This window comes from Chelonia mydas, chromosome 1 (assembly GCF_015237465.2).
Source record: "Chelonia mydas isolate rCheMyd1 chromosome 1, rCheMyd1.pri.v2, whole genome shotgun sequence".
In the NCBI taxonomy this organism is placed as follows: Eukaryota; Metazoa; Chordata; order Testudines; family Cheloniidae; genus Chelonia; species Chelonia mydas.
In genome coordinates, this window is record NC_057849.1 from 159,815,370 (window position 1) to 159,836,872 (window position 21,503).

At 42.1% G+C, this 21,503-nt stretch overlaps 1 protein-coding gene across 3 annotated transcripts in view; it reads left to right on the forward strand.

Moving 5' to 3' along the window:
- Positions 1-20,859, forward strand: part of SETD4 (SET domain containing 4) — a 28,039-nt gene extending 7,180 nt beyond the window's left edge. The window contains exons 6-11 of one of the 3 annotated variants that reach the window (XM_007054620.4): positions 1,519-1,948; positions 3,793-3,967; positions 5,299-5,380; positions 5,850-5,930; positions 6,720-6,843; positions 12,649-20,859. In XM_007054620.4, the coding sequence (XP_007054682.3) occupies positions 1,519-1,948; positions 3,793-3,967; positions 5,299-5,380; positions 5,850-5,930; positions 6,720-6,843; positions 12,649-12,783 (1,027 nt within the window). In that variant the 3' untranslated portion in view covers positions 12,784-20,859. The remainder of the gene's footprint in view (positions 1-1,518; positions 1,949-3,792; positions 3,968-5,298; positions 5,381-5,849; positions 5,931-6,719; positions 6,844-12,648) is intronic. The other 2 variants (XM_037904343.2, XM_037904348.2) reach the window with 2 other exon arrangements.
- Positions 20,860-21,503: the final 644 nt, after the last annotated feature.

Sequence of the window (21,503 nt, forward strand, 5' to 3'; positions counted from 1 at the left end):
CTATTTTGTTGCCCAGTCACCCAGTTTTGTGAGATCCTTTTGTTGCTCATCGCAGTCTGCCTGGGACTAAATTACCTTGAGTAGTTTTGTATCCTCAGCAATTTTTGCCGCCTCACTGTTTACCCCTTTTTCCAGATATTTATGAATACGTTGAAAAGGACTGGTCCCAGTACAGACCCCTCGGGGACACCACTATTTACCTTTCTCCATTCTGAAAACTAACCATTTATTCCTACCCTTTGTTTCCTATCTTTTTAACAGTTACCAGTCCATGAGAGGACCTTCCCTCTTATCCCATGATAGCTTACTTTGCTTAAGAGCCTTTGGTGAGTGACCTTGTCAAAGGCTTTCTGAAAATCTAAGTACACTATATCCACTGGATCCTCCTTGTCCACATGCTTGTTGACCCCCTCAAAGAATTCTGGTAGATTGATGAGGCATGATTTCCCTTTACAAAAACCATGTTGACTCTTCCCCAACAAATTATGTTCATCTATGTGTCAGACAATTTTGTTCTTTACTATAGTTTCATCCAGTTTGCCTGGTACTGAAGTCAGGCTTACGGGCTTGTAATTGCTGGGGTAACGTATGGAGCCCTTTTAAAAAAACATTGGCGTCACTTTAGCTATCCTCCAGTCATTTGGTACAAAAGCTGATTTAAATGATAGGTTACAGACTACAATTAGTAGTTCTGCAGTTTCATATTTGAGTTCCTGCAGAACTCTTGGGTGAATATCGTCTGGTCCTGGTGACGTATTACTGTTTAGAACACTGGTACGCTGTTTCTTTGGGAACAGAGGATCTGGTATTTCTGTGGGTGTCCAGTGATCAGGGGCTGGTTAGCACAGGGTGACACTTTGAAGGGACGCAAGGCCTGGGGTGCATCTATTGTCAACCTGCAGGGCAAAGGAAGGGCTAATATAGTCAGAGGAGAGTGCTATTATGATGGGCTGGTTGTGTTAGAAAGCTGACATCCAGTTGAGCACAGGCAGGACTCCTTCGTACTGGCGGCAGGTGATAACAAGGTGACTCATAGCTCTGGGTGACCCAGGAAGCGTCACAACATATTCCCATTGGTCTCAACAAGACTACTTGCATGCATGCGGATTGCTCAGTGAGTAAGATTTTGCAGGATGGGGCCCTTCTTAAATGGAATTGTAAATGATTTGTTTCAAATTATTAAATGTCCATGTCCTAAAAGAAAGGAATTCAAATATGAGACTACGAAGTGCTATATGAATGCACCCTTTCAGCAAATTCATAACAAAAGGTGATATAGAGTATAGAAGACTATTTTATATTTTTGTTTAAACAAAATCCAATGTTTTACTAGGTACAGTATTTTAATATCTTGTCAGTAAAATAAATTTAAAATCACTTCGAAATAACGAAAAAACATTTGCAGGTGAACTACAAAGAAGTTTAAAATATTTATTTAAAATCTCAAAGTATTAAAAGGATATGTGTGGTTGTATTTTTATCCATCTCACTTCTGTGTATCTGTTATGTTTTTGATAGGTGGAAGCCTCCCATATCTCCTTTGATAGCACTGTGCACATTTTTAATAGCAGAGAAATATGCTGGTGAGCAATCTGTGTGGAAGCCTTACCTTGATGTTTTACCAAAGACCTATATGTGCCCTGTTTGTCTGGAGCAAGAAGTAGTGAGACTTCTTCCTGAGCCCTTAAGAAGAAAGGCTGAGGAGCAAAGAACAGTGGTCCAGGAACTGTATACCTCTTCCAAGACTTTTTTCTTTTCTCTGCAGTCTTTGTTTACTGAGAATGTAGAAACTGTTTTTAACTACAATGCCCTGCAGTGGGCTTGGTGCACCATTAATACTAGAACAGTGTACATGAAGCATTCACAGAGGGAATGTTTCTCTAGAGAGCCAGATGTTTATGCACTAGCGCCTTATTTAGATCTGCTAAACCACAGTCCAAATGTTCAGGTAAGAAGCTGGAAAAACAGAACCATAGTTTTTATGATGTACAGTGCACTGACTCTGTGCAGAACCCACATTCTTGATGACTCTGATGAATTCGGAACACAGCATACCACTGAAGGGTCATGACTGGTGTGTATAGTGTATTGTTTGTAGAACAGCTATAGGCTCAGTAGATATACCACTAAAACGTATCATGTAACCCAGAGTGAATTCACAAATAGAATTGATTTTATGAATCAAGTTGCAAAATAAGGATGGGGAAAGGATTCCACACCTCTGCCGACCCCGAGTACCCTGGTGTGATGAGGTGTAGCAAACCCACACTCAACCTGAAGGGATTAATGAAAACCTGTGGGCACAATCAGCGTCACCCCACTACACTTGCATTATGTGTCAGACGTGAAGGAGAAGTTAAAAGGGCTGACCCTGGCTCAGTTAGGGGCTGACCAGGAAGGAGAGCAGATTTCTGGCTCTCAGTGAGAGAAGCCTGGCTGGAGTCAGGGAGCTGGGTAGGGTTGCTGGCAGACAAAGCCTCCCTGAAGGAAGGTACCTCTGCAGTGGAGACACTCAGGCAGTTGGGAAAGAAAGTGGCAGGAGGTGAATCCACCCAGGTTTCTCCCCAGTGGTGGAGGGTCCTGCAAGGAGCAGGAAGACTTCTGCCAAGTCAGGGATTGCCCTGCCAGGGGAGTGGAGAAAAACCCCTCTGCAACAGACCCAGCTGGGTAGCAGAAAATGCTAAGAAGGCCTGCAATGACCCTTTGGGAAGTGGCTTAGAGTGGAGCTGATATACTGGGAGCCTGGGAAGAGGCTGAGATAAAGGCCCAAGACAGGATAAGGTAAGACGTGGACCAGGAGACCGCAAGGGCCTTGACTACGTAATGAGGGTCCTTGGTCTGGACCCAGTGGAGTCGGAGGGCCTGAGTTCTACCAGCCCACCAAGGAAGAGGGGGTGTCCCCCTCTCTCCCTGAGAAGTAAGGACTGCTGAACTCCCCTGATACTAGAGAGAAGGACTGGTGAGTCCGGACTCAGACCGACTGTCCAACGTGAAGTCGAAGGACCACTAGCTGGTTTACCCTGGTAGGGGTGGGACTCTACGTGAGCTGGAAGGAGGGGGGCTGAGTTGCATGAAGAATCAGACCGCAGTAGGGGTGGAATGGCTGTCAGCAGGGGGCGCTAAAGGAGAAACGTCTTTACACCATGCCCCAGCCACCAGGGGGTATGCCGACCAATGAGTCACATGCTTATGCCTGCGCCAAATGCCATTATTTTGGCCCATGTCTCCAGAAATGGCTTGGGGAGAATTGTCCCCAGCAGAGGGGCCCTGTAAGCAGCTCTGTATTACCCCCCTCACAAGGCACAGTGCAGGGGGCATGTGGTTTCTGTAGTGCCTGGTACTAGGCTTGAAAGCAGCCTATGGCAACCTCATCAGGACTGCCTATAAAGTTACTCTGATTTATGCCAGGGACCACAGTGACTCACATGACCGCACAGAATCAGGGTAGCACAAAGGTGGCTTAAAGCTAGCTTTGTTCCCGCTTCCCCTGAGCTGGACCTTCTATGCTCTGCCTCCTGGAGGCAGCACAGCCTTGAACCCAAGGATTTTATGTTTGTTCTGTTTTAGTATTTTAGAGAATTTTTCCTCTTTCTTCAGATAAGATCCTAAGTGCAACAAAGACAATCCCCAGTCTTCAAAATCACTTCAAATATTTCATCATTGAGTTCTAGATGTTTATAGCCTTTTGTCACAGTAAGAAAATATTACTGGTCTTTATCAGTCTAGGTCTGATGGGTTTTTTTTCCCCTCACTGCTATAGAGGAAATGTCGTCTTTTTAAAATTTCTCAAAGGTAAAAGCTGCATTTAATGAGCAGACGAGATGTTATGAAATCAGGACAGATTCACATTGCAGAAGACATGAAGAACTGTTTATCTCTTACGGCCCTCATGATAATCAGCGACTTCTGCTAGAATATGGATTCGTTGCCATCAACAACCCACAGAGTGGGGTTTATGTCTCAACAGGTTGGTAGCTTGATCTTGATATTAAAATGTGAAGTACTAGTGAGCCAGGCAGCTTTATCTCTTCATCTGGATAAATGTGGTAATTGAGGGGCAGTGAGGAAGCTTACATAGTTTCACTCTGCATTAGGCTGTAGCCAGTATGATCAATTTTGGGATTGTTAGCAGCATTAAAGTGAAATATAGGGTTGGGTTGGTTCCATTTTTGTCTTTTTGAACTACACCTAATAGGAATTTTTAACTAAAAGAGTGTGACTGTGTGTTTGTGTTAAGTGGCCATTTTTGTGGATTTGCTCAGGTTTTATTTGTTACGCTATGAAACTTAGTTAGCTTTATTCTGAAAACTCTTATGTGTTTGGTTAACCTTAAGCACAGGAGTAGCAACACTAGCTTCAATGGGACTGCTTATGCGAGTAAAAGTTAGGCACGTGCTTAAGTGTTTGCAGAATTGTGGCTTTAGAGAATAATTTAAGGATAGAACTGGAAATGCTGGGAGATTTTTGCAAACTACCCTCAAGTGTGTGCGTGCATGCATCTGTATCACATTAAATATTGATAGAGCCTTTTCATAGGATGCTCGCATGTCTTAGAAGCCCCAATTCTGCAAAACTTAGTTTTAAGAATGTGCTTAAGTGCTTTGCTGAACTGAGACCACAGTAAGAGAAACCCATGCTGTTAGGCAGCCAAGTCATTGTTATAGAAAATTAATAATTATGTGGTGACGACTTAGTTATGAGTTGGCCAACAAGCTGATTGGAGAGCCAAAAAATAGCTTGGGAAGTGAATTTTTTTGTTTATTTTTTGTCAGTAAGCCTTGGTTGCTTATGTAGGCATGTGAAGAGAGAGAGAGAGAGAGAGACAGCTGTTTGGAATTGAGTATGCAGTAGACAAGTTACATTTTTATTATAAAGCATTGAGGTTGTTTAAAGTAAGATTTGCAGCTTGTATAAATTAGCTCCATTTATTTCAGTGGAGTTATGTGAATTTACCAGCTGAGCATCTGGCTCTTGGTGCTTTAGAACTGACTATATGTCAAAAATTGTGTTAAAAGAACATTATTAAGGTTGCCAGGTCAAGTACTCAAAAGTTAGGAAATGCCAGAATTAACTCTCTCTCTGGGTTCAATCCTGCAAGTTTCTGAGTGCTCTTCAGAGGTGTTCTTCAACTCAAGGTAAAATTCATTAAAGTTTTGACATTATCTGAGTTGGTTTTTGTGTACTGTTCAGTTGGAAGATTGATTATAGTTAAAATATAAGAAAATACTTTACAGTTCAAGTTAGCTTGTTTTCAATGTTAACTGGTTGCTTAAGGATCTTTAAATATATATTTTGCAGATATCCTTCTTAAACATCTCCTTTCAGCAGACAAGCAGAGAAATATGAAGCTTTCCATTCTAAAGGATCATAACTTGTTAGAGTAGGTATCTCTTTAAAACCCTGGTTTCCATTTGAGAAAATAGTTACAACAAAACTGAAATAAAAATTCAGATGCTTTTTTTTTTGAACTTGCAAAAAAATTGGTTTATAAAAATATATAGGTTTTCTGTTTCACTCCTTGATAGTGGAAGAGAATTTAAGTGGATAAAAGACAATATGAAAGCTAAAGATCAAGGTTAGGGGTCAGCACAAGACAATCTGTACCATCCTGTTCCAAGGCTGTGGGAAGCACCAGAGGAAAGGGAGCTGGGGAGTTTCCTTTTGCCCTGGATGCTAGAGTGTAGTTCCCATATGGACTGTGGATCGGCTTCTCCTTAACTATGTTCTAGGGTGGGAGGAGGCTGCCACTAGGCAGACGTTTTGTTGCCACAGTTACTGTTAGTGTGAAGATCACAAACTGTGTAATGAACTCCTGCTTTCTACCTTTTGGTAATTTTTGACACTTTTAGAAATTTGACGTTTGGAAGGGATGGGCCATCATGGAGACTCCTCACGGCTCTCAAGTTGTTATGTCTTGGAGCAGATGAATTGTAAGTTTCAAATACACTTACAGAAATGTGATCATTTATTTAGAGGGCTAGGAGAGGCATTATTTTCTAATCTGTGTCTTCTCACACTAACTAACTGAGGTGCAAGAAGGATTTGGAACAATCTATAATTTAAAAGTTGTTGTCTGCTTGTGCATCTATGATAACTGTATTCAGTTAAACACCAAGCATTCTGTTGTTCCCTTCCTACTCCAAGAACTGGATATTGCTTTAATGTTCGGTTTCTGTTTCTTACATTTGTCACTTTGATGGGTCCCATGAACTCAGACGTCAGTTTGATTTCTCTGAAAAGTATATTTCAGGGACTACTTTTGAAATTTCAGGGCCAAGTTCATCACTGAAGTACAAAGGTTCAGCACCAATGTCACAAAATTAATCTTGCTTATTTCAGCAGTGAATTTGGCCTTCAAAATCTTGGTATTGTTTGCAGATGGGTAGGTGAGCTTTGTCAGTTATCAAATATGTTTTAAAATTAAAAGGAAAAATATTTACACTCCTCTACACTGTGTGGGTTTAGTCCTCGATAGAACATGTTAAAGTAGCTGAAAGATACTGAGACCCATCTGTCTTTCATACCATGCAATATGTGTTCTGTTCTACTCAGCGGCTTAAACCGTGCACATCATTGTGGTATCTGAATGCGGTGGGTCTAACTTTGACTTAGTTATCTATCTGGGTTTTTATTTATTTATTTTGGGGTATAACTTCAGTTTAACTTCTGGCTCGGGAATGCAACAAATAATCACTTGTCAAACATATTTTTTGCTTTAGTACCTACTGGAAGAAAGTGCTGCTTGGTGATAAAATTTCAGCCAGAAATGAAGAGAGCAGTTTGAACATAGCGGCAAAAATATGCTTTTCTTTAATAGAGGAGACACAGCACATCCTTCACCAGGTAACTTGGCTAGAAGAATACAATGGGGCAGACGCCACCAAGGGGCTTGCCTATGTGGTGCTGTAGTCTGGAACAGGGGGGTATACATTTTAGTCCCCACTAGCATGTTGCGCACTAACAGGCCCATGTGAACTTTGCTGGTGTGCAATAAAAGTTTCTTTGTATGTTAACATACTGCTGTTTGAAACAGGACTACATTAATGCGTGCTAGGGAACTATTAGTGTGCAACAGCACATATCAGTTAGTTTGCAACACGCTAGTGTGGACTAAAATTTGCACCCCTCTACTGCAGACTACAGTATTGTGTAGACAACCTAGCATAAATTGGTAGTAACACCATTGACTTCAGTGATGTAAATGAGGGTAGCATCTGGCTCTGTGTGTTTTACAGGCAATGGTTTGACCTACAATTATCAGTTTATTTCTGGCGTTAGCTAAGTGCTTATTTTGGTGGGCAAGGTGCCTTTGTTTTTCTATTCAAAGTGTGCTTCAGGCATAATATACTCCAGATTTACACCAATATAACTGAGATTGGCTTCTGGTACAGTAAGGGTGCCTTAGTTTAGGATTTACCCTGCTTTGGGGGAGTTGAAGGGGACTGTCACTCTTTTTGGAATATCTTGGTGTATATTATGCATATGGACCTTAAATCAATGGGATTATTTCCATTTAATTCAAGTGGGTTTTTGATTAGGAACACTTGGTAAAGCATAAAAAGGTGGCAAATGTAAAAGGCCCCTTGCTATTGACTGCACTGAAGTGATTCTGGATTTACATCAGTATAACTGAGATCAGAAAATGGTCCAACGGTTACAATGATTTTCTTTAAAAATGCATGCAGTAATCTTATTGCAGTGGTGATAGGCTTTAACTCAGGAGCAGTGTAGTGGCCATCATATCCCTTTATCTGGTGTTGTGTGCCTCATGGCCATCTGATGTGAAGAGAGAAAACCAAGTAGGTGTACTTTTTATGAATTAAGTAAGAAAATAAATAAGCAAATACAAAGCTAGTTAACGTAGTGCATTTCCCTAAAACAATGCGATAATAAAATTGAGGTTACACTGGAGATCAGATGAATTAATCAAGGGATTAACAATAGCGTAAATTGACATTAATAACTTGACAAGAAAATAAATTGAGAATCAGAGGCCCCCCCCCCCCCCCCCAAAAAAAAAAGAAAAAAAAGACAGGGACTGTTCAGCTTGGAGAAGAGATGACTAAGGGGGGGATATGGGAGAGGTCTATAAAATTATGAGTTGTGTGGAGAAAGTGAATAAGGAAGTGTTATTTAATCCTTCACGTAACACAAGAACCAGGGTCACACAATGAAATTAACAGGCAGCAGATTTAAAACAAACATAAGGAAGTATTTCTTCACACAACGTCCTGTCAACCTGTGGAACTCTTTGTCAGGGGATGTTGTGGAGGCCAAAATTATAACTGGATTAAAAAAAGAACTAGATAAATTCATGGAGGACAGGTGCATCAATGGCTATTAGTCAGGATGGTCAGGGATGCAACTCCATGCTCTGGCTGGCAGAAGCTGGGATTGAACAACGGGATGCATCACTCGATGATTGCCCTGTTCTGTTCATTCCCTCTGAAGACAGGATGGCAGGCTAGCAGGACCATTGGTCTCACCAAGTATGGCCGTTCTTATGTTTAACTGATCAGATCATTGTAGGAACATGATCTGTAGTCAAATCATGAAACCAATATAACAGAGTGAATCCTTACACCCCCCCCCTGCCGTTTCCCTTTCCCCAGCTCCTTCTTAGCCCTACAGGTATTAATACATCCTTTTGGAGAGCCCGTCATTGAATGGCTTATTCAGGACTGGTCTACACTTAAAAATTAGATTGATTGTCACTCAGGGCTGTGAAAAATGTTTGCATCTTGAGCCACGTAATTTGGTCAACCTAATCTCTGATGTACATGTGGCTAGGCCAATGGAAGAATTCTGTCGAGCTAGCTACCGCTTCTTGGAGAGGATGGTTACCTAATCCGCAGAAAAAACCCTCCTGTTGCTGCAGGAAGTGGCTACGGTATGGTGGTACAGCTGCGGTGCTGTGCCACTGTCGCGGAGACATGTCTGTGCCCCTTCCCAACCCCATTCCCACCTCTCTACCTTCAGTACACTGGAATCAGGAGTTCAAGATTCCTCTCTCCAGCAGAACGGTTTATGCTAACACTTCTACAGACCCAGGATGACCCCTTTCGATCTAGGGTAGGATTTGCTAAGAATTTAGGTTAGTCTGAGTCCAGTTATTGTTTTCTTATATGGATTTACCAGTATGTGATTCTACTGTTACTACTACCTCCTCCCAAACAAATGGTTAGGAAAAGTCTATTAGTTGCAGGCATCCCCGCAGTTATCTTAGAAAAGAATTCAAAAGAGAAAAATACTTAAAGGATCTACTCTTCGGCTTGCTTAGTCCCGTGGAGCCTCAGAGTCAGTCGGGAACTGTAGTTCGGGGAACCAGATGATGTCTTTTGGCTCAGATATCTTACGCTAATATGTGTCATCCTCTGGTCAGCTGGCTGGTCTAAGAGAATCTCTCTCCTCTTTCCTGGGGACTGGCCCAGGAAAAGTAGGGTATCAGCCATCTGGGTGTCTTTGTGGTGACACATGAAGCAGCACACTTGGCTTTTTAAGGTTGTAATAAGAGTTGGTAATTCTCCCAGTACCGCCCAGAGATTTTTCCAAGAAATGAGAGATCACAGGTTCCATATCTCTTGTAGTAGGAAGAGAGCTTGAGACAAAAGCTCTTGTATTAGAGGCCTGGTATGAGGCGGGACCTGCTTACAGCATCTGGCAAGAACAGGGCTAATATTGCAAAAAATACACATTTCTAAGAAGTGCTAAGCCCAGACTACTCACACAAACACATCCCGATATTAAGTGGTACCAGAACATTCCCATATCAGGGATGGTACAAAAACATCCCCCAAGAACAACAGCAACGCATCCTAAAAGATAAGGTCAGGATGACAGTATGTAATAGAGATATTTTGATTGAACCAACATATACAAGGTGATAACTAGCCACGTCAAGGGGCAGTAACTAACTATGGGACAGTACTAACTTGTTTGTATCAGGGTATAAAGATGTATCTCAGAGGGAATATCTTTGGCCTAGGGAGGAACAGAAAGTCCCACCATTCACTGAGCTGGTCCATTGTTACGGGCATATGTGTATTCGTGGTCCGGTAGAGTCTGCGGGATACTAGTACCGAGCTTTGTCGACAATAAACCTGGCCTGGTGCCTTCGTACCTAACAGATCTTGTGGTCATTGGGCAGTTCGCTCGAGGTCTGCTGTGCCACTGTCTGCACAGAGCTGGGGCAACACACAGAAAACACACACATATGCAGCCCAACATTTAACCACACTGGTGACCCTGACTACTGTGTTGTCCAATCCTTGTTGAGGGTGGTCAGGCTTAACCTTTGGTTCACTTTTGGGGCTTTCCTTCCTGCAAGCAGTTTTATCACCACATCTATCTTAAACTGCAAGTCCACGTACTTCCCCCAAAAACCTTATCTGGGTTAACAGTCAGTGGGTCACAGAGGTTCTCAGGCAGTTAAGGCCCAGCCACTTCCCTGGATATGACTGGTAGCCCATTGCCCTTTGACTGATAACATTGTCAGTGCCCAGACTCATTCATGCATCTCATGTGCGCACTTCCTCAGCGTTGCTTAGGGCCTCACAACACACCGAAAGAAATGACCGAACTGTCACCCTGTGGCTAGACTGGGCAAATGTATGAAAGGGTGTCTTGCACTACCAATGTCCTGTGGACAAAGCTGCTTTTGAGCTCTTGTTAATATAAATGTCATTTAAAAATACAACAGATCAAAACACCTACTCAGTGTCGACTCTACTATAGACCAATGTGCCATATATAATTGCCTACAGTAAAATTAAATTACTATTTCCCTGAGAACAAAATGCACCTCTGTTAAGAATGTTATAAAAAGACATTCTCAGCAAAGAAAACATGTATGCACACAGTTCAAGCAGCTCATGGCCCTCAGAGCCTAGATACAGCTTCTTTAGGCCTGAACTGGAGGAGCAGAGACAGAATCGTTTATAGATGTGGCATATAGGGACATTGTAGAGCAAGCCCACCTCAGAGCTGACTTCCCTGGTCTTCCAGTTGAGGAAGCCAATCTTATGATGGAAGTGTACCTAGCTGAAATGGAAGGATACACCTTCTTAGATGGGATTTCCTTCCCACTGCAATAATGGAGATGAACAATTCCTCAGACACCAAAGAGGTTGTTTCAGGGGATGGAATTACAGGCAGCGGCATGGGATTAGATCATCAGGAATAGACAGCTAGGTATGTGGTTACTGAGAGAACAGCGTAGTGACTTGCCTGCCCGTTGCAAAGGTGGTGGATATTACAAGACCCTAGATGGACTTCTGGTGAATGCTGGGGAGGAGCCTATGATGGTGGTACATGTTGGTACCAATGACATCGGGAGCTGTAGGAGAGAAGTCCAGGAAGCTAAATTTAGACTGCTAGGTAGAAGGCTTAGGTCCAGATCTGGGGGAGGGGAGCATTCCCTGAAGTCCTTCCAGTATCCGTGGGGGGTTGAGAACATGGTGCATAGAAGAGGGGTTTCATCTTAGTTTCTGGGGAACATTTTTGGGAAGGGGGAACCTGTACAGAGGGATGCATAATTTTAAAAACAAAAAGAGTGAACTAGAGTGCCTGGCAGTGGAAGAGGATCTTGATGTAGTAGGCATTATTAAAAACCAATCGGATATGGTTACAAACTATGCAGGAAGGACAGACTAGACTGAAGAAGTGGGGGAATAGCGCTGTATATAAAGGATTCCATTGAACCTAGCTAGAAAAAATTAAGAGAGGAGAGGACTACATAGTTGAATCTATATGGATACAAATTCCAAATTGTAAGAATGTAAATGTATTAGTAGGGCTATGCTACTGTCCTCTGGATCAGGAAAAGGAAACTGAATACACAATGTTGAGAGAAATCCGAGGCAGACAAGTATAATGAAATGATGACAGTGGAGATTTCAGTTCTATAAGTTCAGATATAAACTGTTCAGAAGGCACAATGGGACAGTGTTGAGTAATTGTGTCAAAACTTTGATCCGTTAAGAGTTTGCTTCTAACAAAAGCTAGTTCTAGAGGCTATTCTTGATTTTGTCTTAACTCAAGCATGGGAGCTAATTCACGAAGTAACTAGCCGAGTCCATTATTGAAGTTGATTGTGGTGTCCAGAAAGTAGATGCTGGTGTGGCAGTGTTCTAGAGAGCGTTCAATGGATGCGGGGTGGTTATGGAAGTTGTGGTGGAAATTATGAGTAGCTTGAGTAGTATTGGTGACTACAATATAACTAGGCTTACCATCTCTGACCAACTGTAGGGGGCAGATTGCTGAACATCCGCTTACCGTCTGTAAGGTTCTTCTGAACCTTCCGGTGCTGGCCACCAGTGCGAACAGAATACTGGACTAGATGGACCTTAGGTCTCATCCAGTCTGGCAACTCCTATGTTCCTATGAACACTGGGCTACTTAATGAGGAACTTGATATTTTCTTAACTTTGGGTTTAGTCTGTGTTTTCTGTCTGTGTTGTGGATTTTGAATGAACGCTTTTTCATTTTGCCACTAATTCTGTTTTCTTGATAAGTCATAAAATGTAACTAGTACACATTTTGATGTCACTTACCTCTGGCACAAATTAACTAGTCGTAAATGTCTGTTTATGGGCTACATCTATTTTTATTACTCAGTTTAAATATCCTCTTGGTTTTTATACACTTCAGATTTCCCAAATGAAAAAGGACAAGGTGAACCTTGAAAACCAGCTGGCTTTGGTAGAAGTACTGCGCCTGGAAGATCTGACAATCCTGCAAACATCAGCAGCGATTCTGTACAACTTGCACACTGCAATAACTTGACCTGTTCAGAAAGCAGACCATGACTGTCACAGCACAGTGGCGTTTACTTACCAGGAGCTAGAGGCCTGCTTGACCCAAACATTTTTGATGACCAGTAGCATCAAGGAATAACGTAAAATTATGGTGGAAAAGCTGTCCAGTTTCATTTATGGTTGTTGGCATCAGCCATAGGGTCATATTCTGCGCCTCCTCTCCTGAGAGGCACAGCCTAGAAAATGCAGGGGGCAAGAGTAGCTTTGTCACCTTTTGTGTCATCTGGATTCTGGGCTGCTGTTGGGACCAAAACAGCTCCTGGCATAATCAGAGCAGTCCCAGGGGCTGCAGTCCAGAATCTCCATAGTGCCAAGCAGCTACTCCCTGGTATGTCCCTACTTTTGTGGCTTACAAGGGAGGGCAGTGCAGAGCTACTTGCCTCACCCGATGTTATTTGTGTGCCAGTGCCATCCTCTGCTGACCCTTTTCTATCTCATTTATGGTCCCTGGACTTGGCCTATGCTCCAGACCTTATATAATCATCCCAGCCATGTCAGCCCCAGAATGACTGAAAAACAGTCATCCAATGCCCAACCCAAATGCATGTATAGTACACTGATGCTGGAGGCTCGGGTGGTGGCCATCATGCAGAAGTTTGGATTTCCCTCCTCCATTTTAAAAATCTCCTCCAGATTGTTGCTAATCTATGTGATTATTGCTCCTCCTCTGAACAACAAACGGATGTGCTTGAGTTATTTTGAGCTGTGGTGTTGTAACAGTTTGCATGTTGGCTGTTCAGGAAATCCACTCTGATACTTTCCACCAGTCCTGATTGTCACATGGAGAAACTTCCTTCGCCTGTCCCCTTTTTGCCTTTCCTGATCAATCTGGCTGGATAGTTGTTGGAGGGTTAGGGTAACTGTTGACATTAGGACCATACCTGTGTGAATGGTCTTGTATCTTACTACTTTTTTGTGTGCTTTCCTGCAGGCCCTTGGTCTCTCACTTTTGTGTTTTCTAGTATGGATCTTCTGCATGTCATCCATTTACTGATACCCTGGTAGCTGTGGAAAAGCTAATGTGGGATAAAGTCTTGGTCAAGGGAGATATGTGCAGGTGATGGGCAAAGCTTGAAGAGGGAAGGAAAGGGGATATCTTAGGTTCCACGGCTATGGGCTTGGTATAAGGACGTAGATAAATGGCTACAAAGTCGGTTGAAAACTGTCAAGTGCACAGGGCCTGTACAGCTGGGGAGCTGGCTGACTTACAGAGTTAGAGGCAAAAAGGGACACTTAGAGTATCTAGTCTGACCTACTGTATATCACAGGCCCCTAAATTTCACCTGTATTGAGCCTAATAACTTGTTTGACTAAAGCCTATCTTCCACTTTGGCATCCAGTCTTGACTTGAAATCAGTAAAGATGGAGAATCCACCACTTCTCATGGTTCCAGTGGTTAACCACCGTCACTGCTAGAGATTTGTGCCTTATTTCCAGTTTGAATTTGTCTGGCTTCTGCTTCACGCCATTGGTTCTTGCTCTGCCTTTCTCTTCTAGTTTAAAGACCCTTTTAGTACCCAGTCTTTTCTCCCCAGGAAAGAACTTGTGCGCTGTAATCAAGTCACCTCTCAATGTTTTTGATATTGAGCTCTTTAAGTATCTCATTGTGAGGCATTTTCTCCAGCCCTTGAATCATTTTAGGGAGCTCTTTTCTGCACCCTCTCCAAATTTTCTACATTGTTTTTAAATTTTGGATACCAGGACCGTAGGGGCAGAATTCTAGTATCGGTTTCACTAATGCTGTGTACAGAGGTAATATCCTCCCCCTATTCCTACTAGTAACTTTGTATTTGTCTGGATTAAAATTCATTTTGTCTGAATGGGGCCAGCTTTACCAAGCAATCCAGATCACTTTGAATGACTGCCCTGTCCTCATTATTATTTATCACTGTGCCAATTTTTTTGTGTCCTGTGCAAATTTTATCAGCAGTGATTTTTTTTTTTATATTTATTTACTTCCAGATCATTGATGAAAATGATGACTAGCTTTGGGACTAGTAGCAATCTCTGCAAAACCCCACTAGAAACACTGCCTGACAGATTGCCTCTCAAAGGACGTGTCTGCGGCCTGTGGAGTACAGGCACTACACGTGTAGCTACAGTCTGCAGTGAAAGGCAGGCTGTATATGCACTTGTTACTATGGTGTGTAGCTACAGGCTGCAGTGAAAGTCTCCAGCCGCAGGGAATGGGAAAAGGCTGTGGCAATGGAGAAGCTGCTGGAATCTTTCCTTGGTGCCGGAGCCTCTCACTGTGGAGGGAAAAGGCTCGGGCAGTGGGACGCGACACTGTTAATAATAGAAGCATAGATGTGGGTGTGTAGAGAGCCTGTGCTGGGTGTATATACCACGTGGTTCAAGTGTGTAGGATATGCTACTCGCCTAAGCAGTTCCTCCTCATTTACACTGCTGTTTATATGTGTGCTAGCTGGGCGTGCGGTGTCTCTACATTCATGGCAGCATGTAGACAGACCTTAAGCGTTACGCTGCCACAGTTCAGATCAGCGGAGGTACCGGAGCTAGAGCTCTTTCATTTTAAGCAGGAGGACTTTCTCATAGCAGGTCTCTCGCCTCTGTAATTTCCCCCTACCCACCCTTGGTCCACCAGTGCCTGAATTTATTAACCTTTCCATCATGCTGCAAGACTCTTCTGTTCACTTGGGCGTTTGGAAAGATGGGTGGAGGGAGAATTTTATTTTTGTCAGATAATTACTGAAATGGGATGAAAAGCCTAGATGATGTGAATAGAAGAGACTACTCTCTGGGAAGGGAGCTGATTGCTACTTTATTGCTCTTTTTACGGTACCCAATTGCTCTTTGCCTGCTATGTTACGGCAGCTCGTGGCCTCACACTGCATCTTGTAAGGAAGTCTTACTATAATGTTAGTCATACGTAAAATGAACTATAGTATACAAAAATAACATAAGGCTGTATTTTTTATTGTGTGTTTGAACAGCTCCTAGCACACCTAATAGGAGCCTGGGCCATGACTAGGGCTCCTATATGTTATGGTAATACAAATAATAAGGTAATAAAAAACTGAACATACATACATACATTTTAGTTACATCCGCAAAGCCCATCTATTAAACACTTCTAAAATAACTTAATCTCTTTGAAGTGGTGGCAAGAGTCTCTACAAATCACTCCCAGCATTTTACACTCTCAGTTGTACCGTCGTGTAACATGTCCTAGGGGCCCTTGCAGCAGCTGGGGAAGGGCCAGAGTGTTGCGAGTTCCAGCCATGCTTGTGCCTGCTCTGACGTGACCGCTGTCCCCGGAGTGTTGAGAAGGGGTGGTGTGAAGCTGGCTATGCCAACTCTGCTCCAGCTGAAAATTCTCCTAGGTCAGGGGAATTCTCAATAGCTCATGTGGATCCTTTTTGTATCACTGAGGCGGTTCAAAGGGAACTTCAGTGCTGAGGAGCTGGCCTGAGGACTTCAGGCCGTTAGCTGTGACTAATGCCAGGAACTGATTTTCTGCTTAGTTTCATTTAATAAAATTATCCCTAGAGAACGTAGGTGTGACCCTGAGTTGCTATCAATCTGCATATTTCTATGTAGTTAATGGAACTAGGCCAGTGTATACCAGCTGAAGATCTGGCCTTGCGTATGTTGAATAGTTAATAGCAGTGTTTTACAGAGTTAGACAGAGGGGTTTAGAAATTATTTTGAGGTGATATGGGGCTATAATTAAGATTTTTTTTGGGGGGGTGGAGATTGCTGTGCTAAGAGCTATTTCCATTTCTCTAGGTATGCTAGGTGGCCTTGGACTTGCAAGAATATACTACAGTTTGATGTTAGTAGACTAACGTCAAAGGCAAAATCCTGCCCCACCCTTAAGTATGAAGTCACAATCAGTGCCTGTGTAGTACGCTTCAACATCAGCTTTGCTGAATTGCAGCCTTAGGCACATGTGTAAGACTTCAGTGGGGCTTAAGTGGTTTGCTGAATCAGGGTGTAAAATACATCTGAGCTAAGGCATCCTAAGATGGTTTACCTAACCACTTTTGCACATTCTTAGCTTCTCTAGCTCTCATTCTAGATGCTCAAAAGGACTCTTGTTATCTTAGTAGTTTAGTTTTAGTAACTTGCTGTTAGTTAACATTTGGCTCAAAGAGTTTAATCGGTCTGTCATTTAAGTGTAGCTCTATTATGAAAAGAGACACTGTAAAAATAGGCCATTCTCATTCATTCCACAGATCTACTCCCTGTGGGTGTCCAAGGCAGATCTGCAAACTTCAGTACCACCACTATGGTTTTTACTACATTTTACTCTTGTCAGTGATGCAGCACCACTATAGATTTGGGGGAAGCAAGTTATATTCAGTTCTGACTTGGCATCAGCAGCAGAACAGTTAGAGTCCCAAATACAGAGCTATGCCTTCAGTTATACTTGTGCAACTACAGAGAAGACAATAGGACTACATAGGTGTAACAGCAGCAGGAGCAAAATTTTCATGGCTGGTGACAATACTTAAGGCAAGAAATAACTCAGCTTGACTCTCAGATCCTAAGGTGCGCTGCTGGCATTTAGCGGGGGAAAGGTGGTCTTTTTGTTTGTGTGTGTGTGTGTGTGTGTGTGTGTGTGTATGAGAGCTGAACAAATGAAATCTGGAGTCACTGAAAAATTATAAACATGGCACCCTACAATGCTATCTTCCCTGAGTCGCTTTTTAGAATAGAACCTCACTTTAAAGTGAACATCCTGTGGATTTTCTTTGATCTCTTCTGGCGAGCGGCTTCTGGTTTTCACATTTCTTTAGCGATAGGGTGGAGATCATTCATAATTTCTTAATGTTTTTAGATCTAACTGTTCAGAACAAGATAAGATAGCATCAGCTCTCAAGCCCTGTTAATTAAAGCTTTACGTACACGATGAAAATGTTTAAAAAATGACACTCCCTAAGGAAGAAATCTTTAAGTGAAGGATACATTGCCCCTCTGAGGTTGAACGCTCCCTGCAAATATAAAATCTTTTTGAAGACGGTCCTTGGGAATTATCTGAAGTGGTTGCAAGCACTTAGTGCATCTATAATTATAGATGAACGTGATAAAGAGAATGCTGGGAAAGGTTTGCTGCACCATCTGCCTGGTTTGTTTAATTATACAGTACACCTGGATTAAGTTTGCTGAACACTTTGCAAACCTGCCCTTGTGTTCATTTTTGCAGCAAAATCATGTGGAATTCATAGTGTTTCATCATTTCAACATGAAACCAAGAGAATCTTGGCATTCGTGACTGGTTTTAGTCATATCTAAAACCCAAGCTCATACGATGTTAATTCACACACTGAAATGGAAAGAAATCACATAATTCCCATGAGTTTTATATTTTAATATTCTTTAGGATGTCTAAAACGCTGCAATGAAGTTCTGTATTATTATTATTCATTTATATTATATATTGCCATAACGCCTAGGAGCCCCAGTCACAGACCAGGACCCCATTGTGCTAGATGCTGCACACAGAACAAAGAGACAGTCCCTACCCCAAGGACCTTACAATCTGCATATAGAACATGAGCTGACAGATACCAGCAGATGAGGTAATACAAGGAAACTGAGGCAATACTGTGCAAATAGACAACATAGTCATGGTGGGGGAAGAGGTAGAACACACAAGCAGAGTGAACAGTGTGATGGCAACAAATGGCATATGTTAGTTATTTCCATAAGTTTTTGGAGGGAGACAGGTTGGTGGATTTACTTTGGAGGGGATCAGCTAAATGGAAAGAGAAGGAAAGGAGAGAGTAGAAGGGGCAGGTGTTGAGAGGCTGAGGTGAAGAGACCTGCAGAGGGGAAGGGGAGGGTTAGAGTGAACAGCCAATCAGCACAGGACATAGAATTAGAGAACAGTCTCATTTTGGCTGGAATGCCCAGAGGTTTCTACTTTGCCATTAGTCATAATATACCAGTAAGCAAAGAATTAATGTGAAACAGTTTCTCATTTATTGTTTCTGCTAACCACACAATGTGCTAAGTTCAGAACAAACACAAAGGTGTTTGAAAACAAAATACTGATCAAACTGCATGAAATTAGTGTAATTTCTGTAGATGTCCACTAGATGATGCAAATGTACTGCAGAAAGAGAGGAAACTACATTCTATCAAGAAATAATTTATATTTGCTGTAATATTAATATTAGGGGGAGAGTATCATTTTTTCAGTGGGCTGTTACTTGATTTCCATAGTCAAGAAAAATACCCATTTGTTTAGTTGCTGTTAGGATCAAGTTACAAAGCTTATATTCTAGTCTGCTTCAATTTTGGTTCCAGGATACTAAGAAACATGGATGCGAGAAGAAGCTTGTGTCTTGCACCAATAGAAGTTGTCACCTCAACCACCTTGTCATTTTAGTCCTCTGCATTTAGGACACAACAGAAGCAAAATGTCTTGAAGGAACATTCTCTTATTCGTCATGCTTCCATCTTTTTATGTTTTATCTATCTTTTTTGTAGTAGCCTCCCCAAATTTAGAGCATGTCTGAAACTCCAGTCCAAGACACGGACACAGACCTTGGGTGAATTCTGGTCTGATGCTGTTCTAGTTCAATCCCATTGACTGAGGTCTAGTCTACGCTACAGAATTCGCTCAACACAGTGCAGCAAAAGTTGACCTAATTCTGTGTCTATACTAACATTTCACTCCTGCCAACATAACTGCCCTGCTATGATAATAACTCCACCTCCATGAGAGGCATAGAGTCAATGTCGATGTAGTTAGGTCAACACAATGTCAGTGTAGACTCTGTTGCTTACATTGACTTTCAGAAGGCATCCCAGAATGCCCTACACTGACAATATAATTGGGACAAGCACTCCTAGTGAGGATGTGCACTTCTGACACAAGAAGTGTAGTATGGACACGCGAAAGTGATTTAATTATTGCAGTGGCTGTATGCCGACCTGACTGAGGTTGCCATAATTTTGTAGTATAGACATGCCCTTAATGAGGTTGCCCTGGTGTAATTGAGTACTGTCCACTCTTCTTTTTCACAGATTTGGGTCCTGAATTCTCCTCTCATTTACACTGATGTAGCTCCATTGTCACCGATTGGACATGTACATACTTGGGGCTGCCAGCCTCATGTCACCTGCAGCTACATTCCATTTTTAGTGCACTACCTCAATCAGAGCTACCTCAATCAGAGCTAGCTAGTATGTCTCCTCAAATTGGGAATTATACCTCCAGCTCAAAGTGTAGCCGTACCATTAGATATAGAGAGAAGTGCAGTGCCACAAACACTGCAACTTTTGGTCTGCAAAATGCCAAAGAAAGTTCTAATACCTGGCTGTTTTTAATCATTGTTAAAATCAAAATGCTGAAAACCCACTGTGACACTAGCAGGCCAGGTGCCAGCTCTCGCCAAGGCTGCAGGCATTAGCTAAGAACTGACAAACTCATAGCTGGAGACCAGACCAGTTTACTTTTGTGTTAGTTTTGCTCAAAATAGGTATTAGTCTTACAAGAATGTATTTAGTGTTCAGACTCTATAGAGTGTCTATTTGTGCTGCATGCATTAATTGTATTTGTAACGTCTGTATTCCATGCTATAAAGAAATATGTAACTTTTGCTTTATAACTTTGAAAATGTTTGCTCTAAACTTGTGAACTCAGATGGGAAGAGTGTTTCTCCCCAGCCATCCAGAAAAACTATCAAAATCAGATGGATCATCAAGGAACGTTGCAATACAAAGGATTGGTGAATGGCCCTGTTGCATCTTGGAAATGATACGTGCAAGGAAGCTTGTCCTATGGACTTGGAGGCTGAATCTAGGAAATAAAACAAAGATACAAAAAAATTTTCCATCTCTTTGCTGTTTGAACATCTCACAGGGACAGAAATGCTAAACTGAGGCCAAGATCCCCAGGGTTTACCCGCTGGGACTGCCCTGAAAGACCTCTTGAATTGACAGATCATCACATCTCTGTCATTTTTAGGAACCATAGAGGGTAACTCATTTGTGTGTATATATTTGCTTGCTTTAACCTGTATATAACTCTCTTGTTTCTTTTTCCTAGTTAATACATAATTTATTACAGGATTGGCTACAGGCATTGTTTTTGGTGTAAGATCTAGGGTACCAACTGATCTGGGGTAAGTGACTGGTCTCTTGGGACTGGAAACAACCTGAATATTTTGTGATTTTTTTTTTTGGTGTAAGTGACCATTTATCATTAAGGCCAGCTTGCCTGGGTGGCAAGATATACTGGAGAGTCTAAGGGTACTGTCTATGACTCCATTGTAAGACTGTTACAGTGATCCAGGAGTTCACATTTGTTACTGTGTTGGTGAAACCTAATTGTAGAACACAGTCTGCCCTGAGGCAGGCACTCATGGTCGTGAGCCACTCCAGACAGTGTGACACCCACCTCCCATCAATTTATGTTCCTTGAATACTTTTAACCTATCCTTAAGGGTCCCCATGAGTGACAAACATTTTAAAACAAATGCCGATATTCTATAGTTGTTACCAGTTGCAGGTTACAACTTGGATGACCATCAAGAGTCTGTGAGAGAAAGATCCTCTGTACACGCTACATGCATTTTGACCATTTTAATTTTAAGGAATAATTTTCTCCATTAGACCACTTACATTGTAAAGAATGATGTAGAACAGAGGTATTCGCAGATCTCTCTTTGTTTATAACTAAAAAAGAAAACTCTGGCTGCTTTAAAAGACATG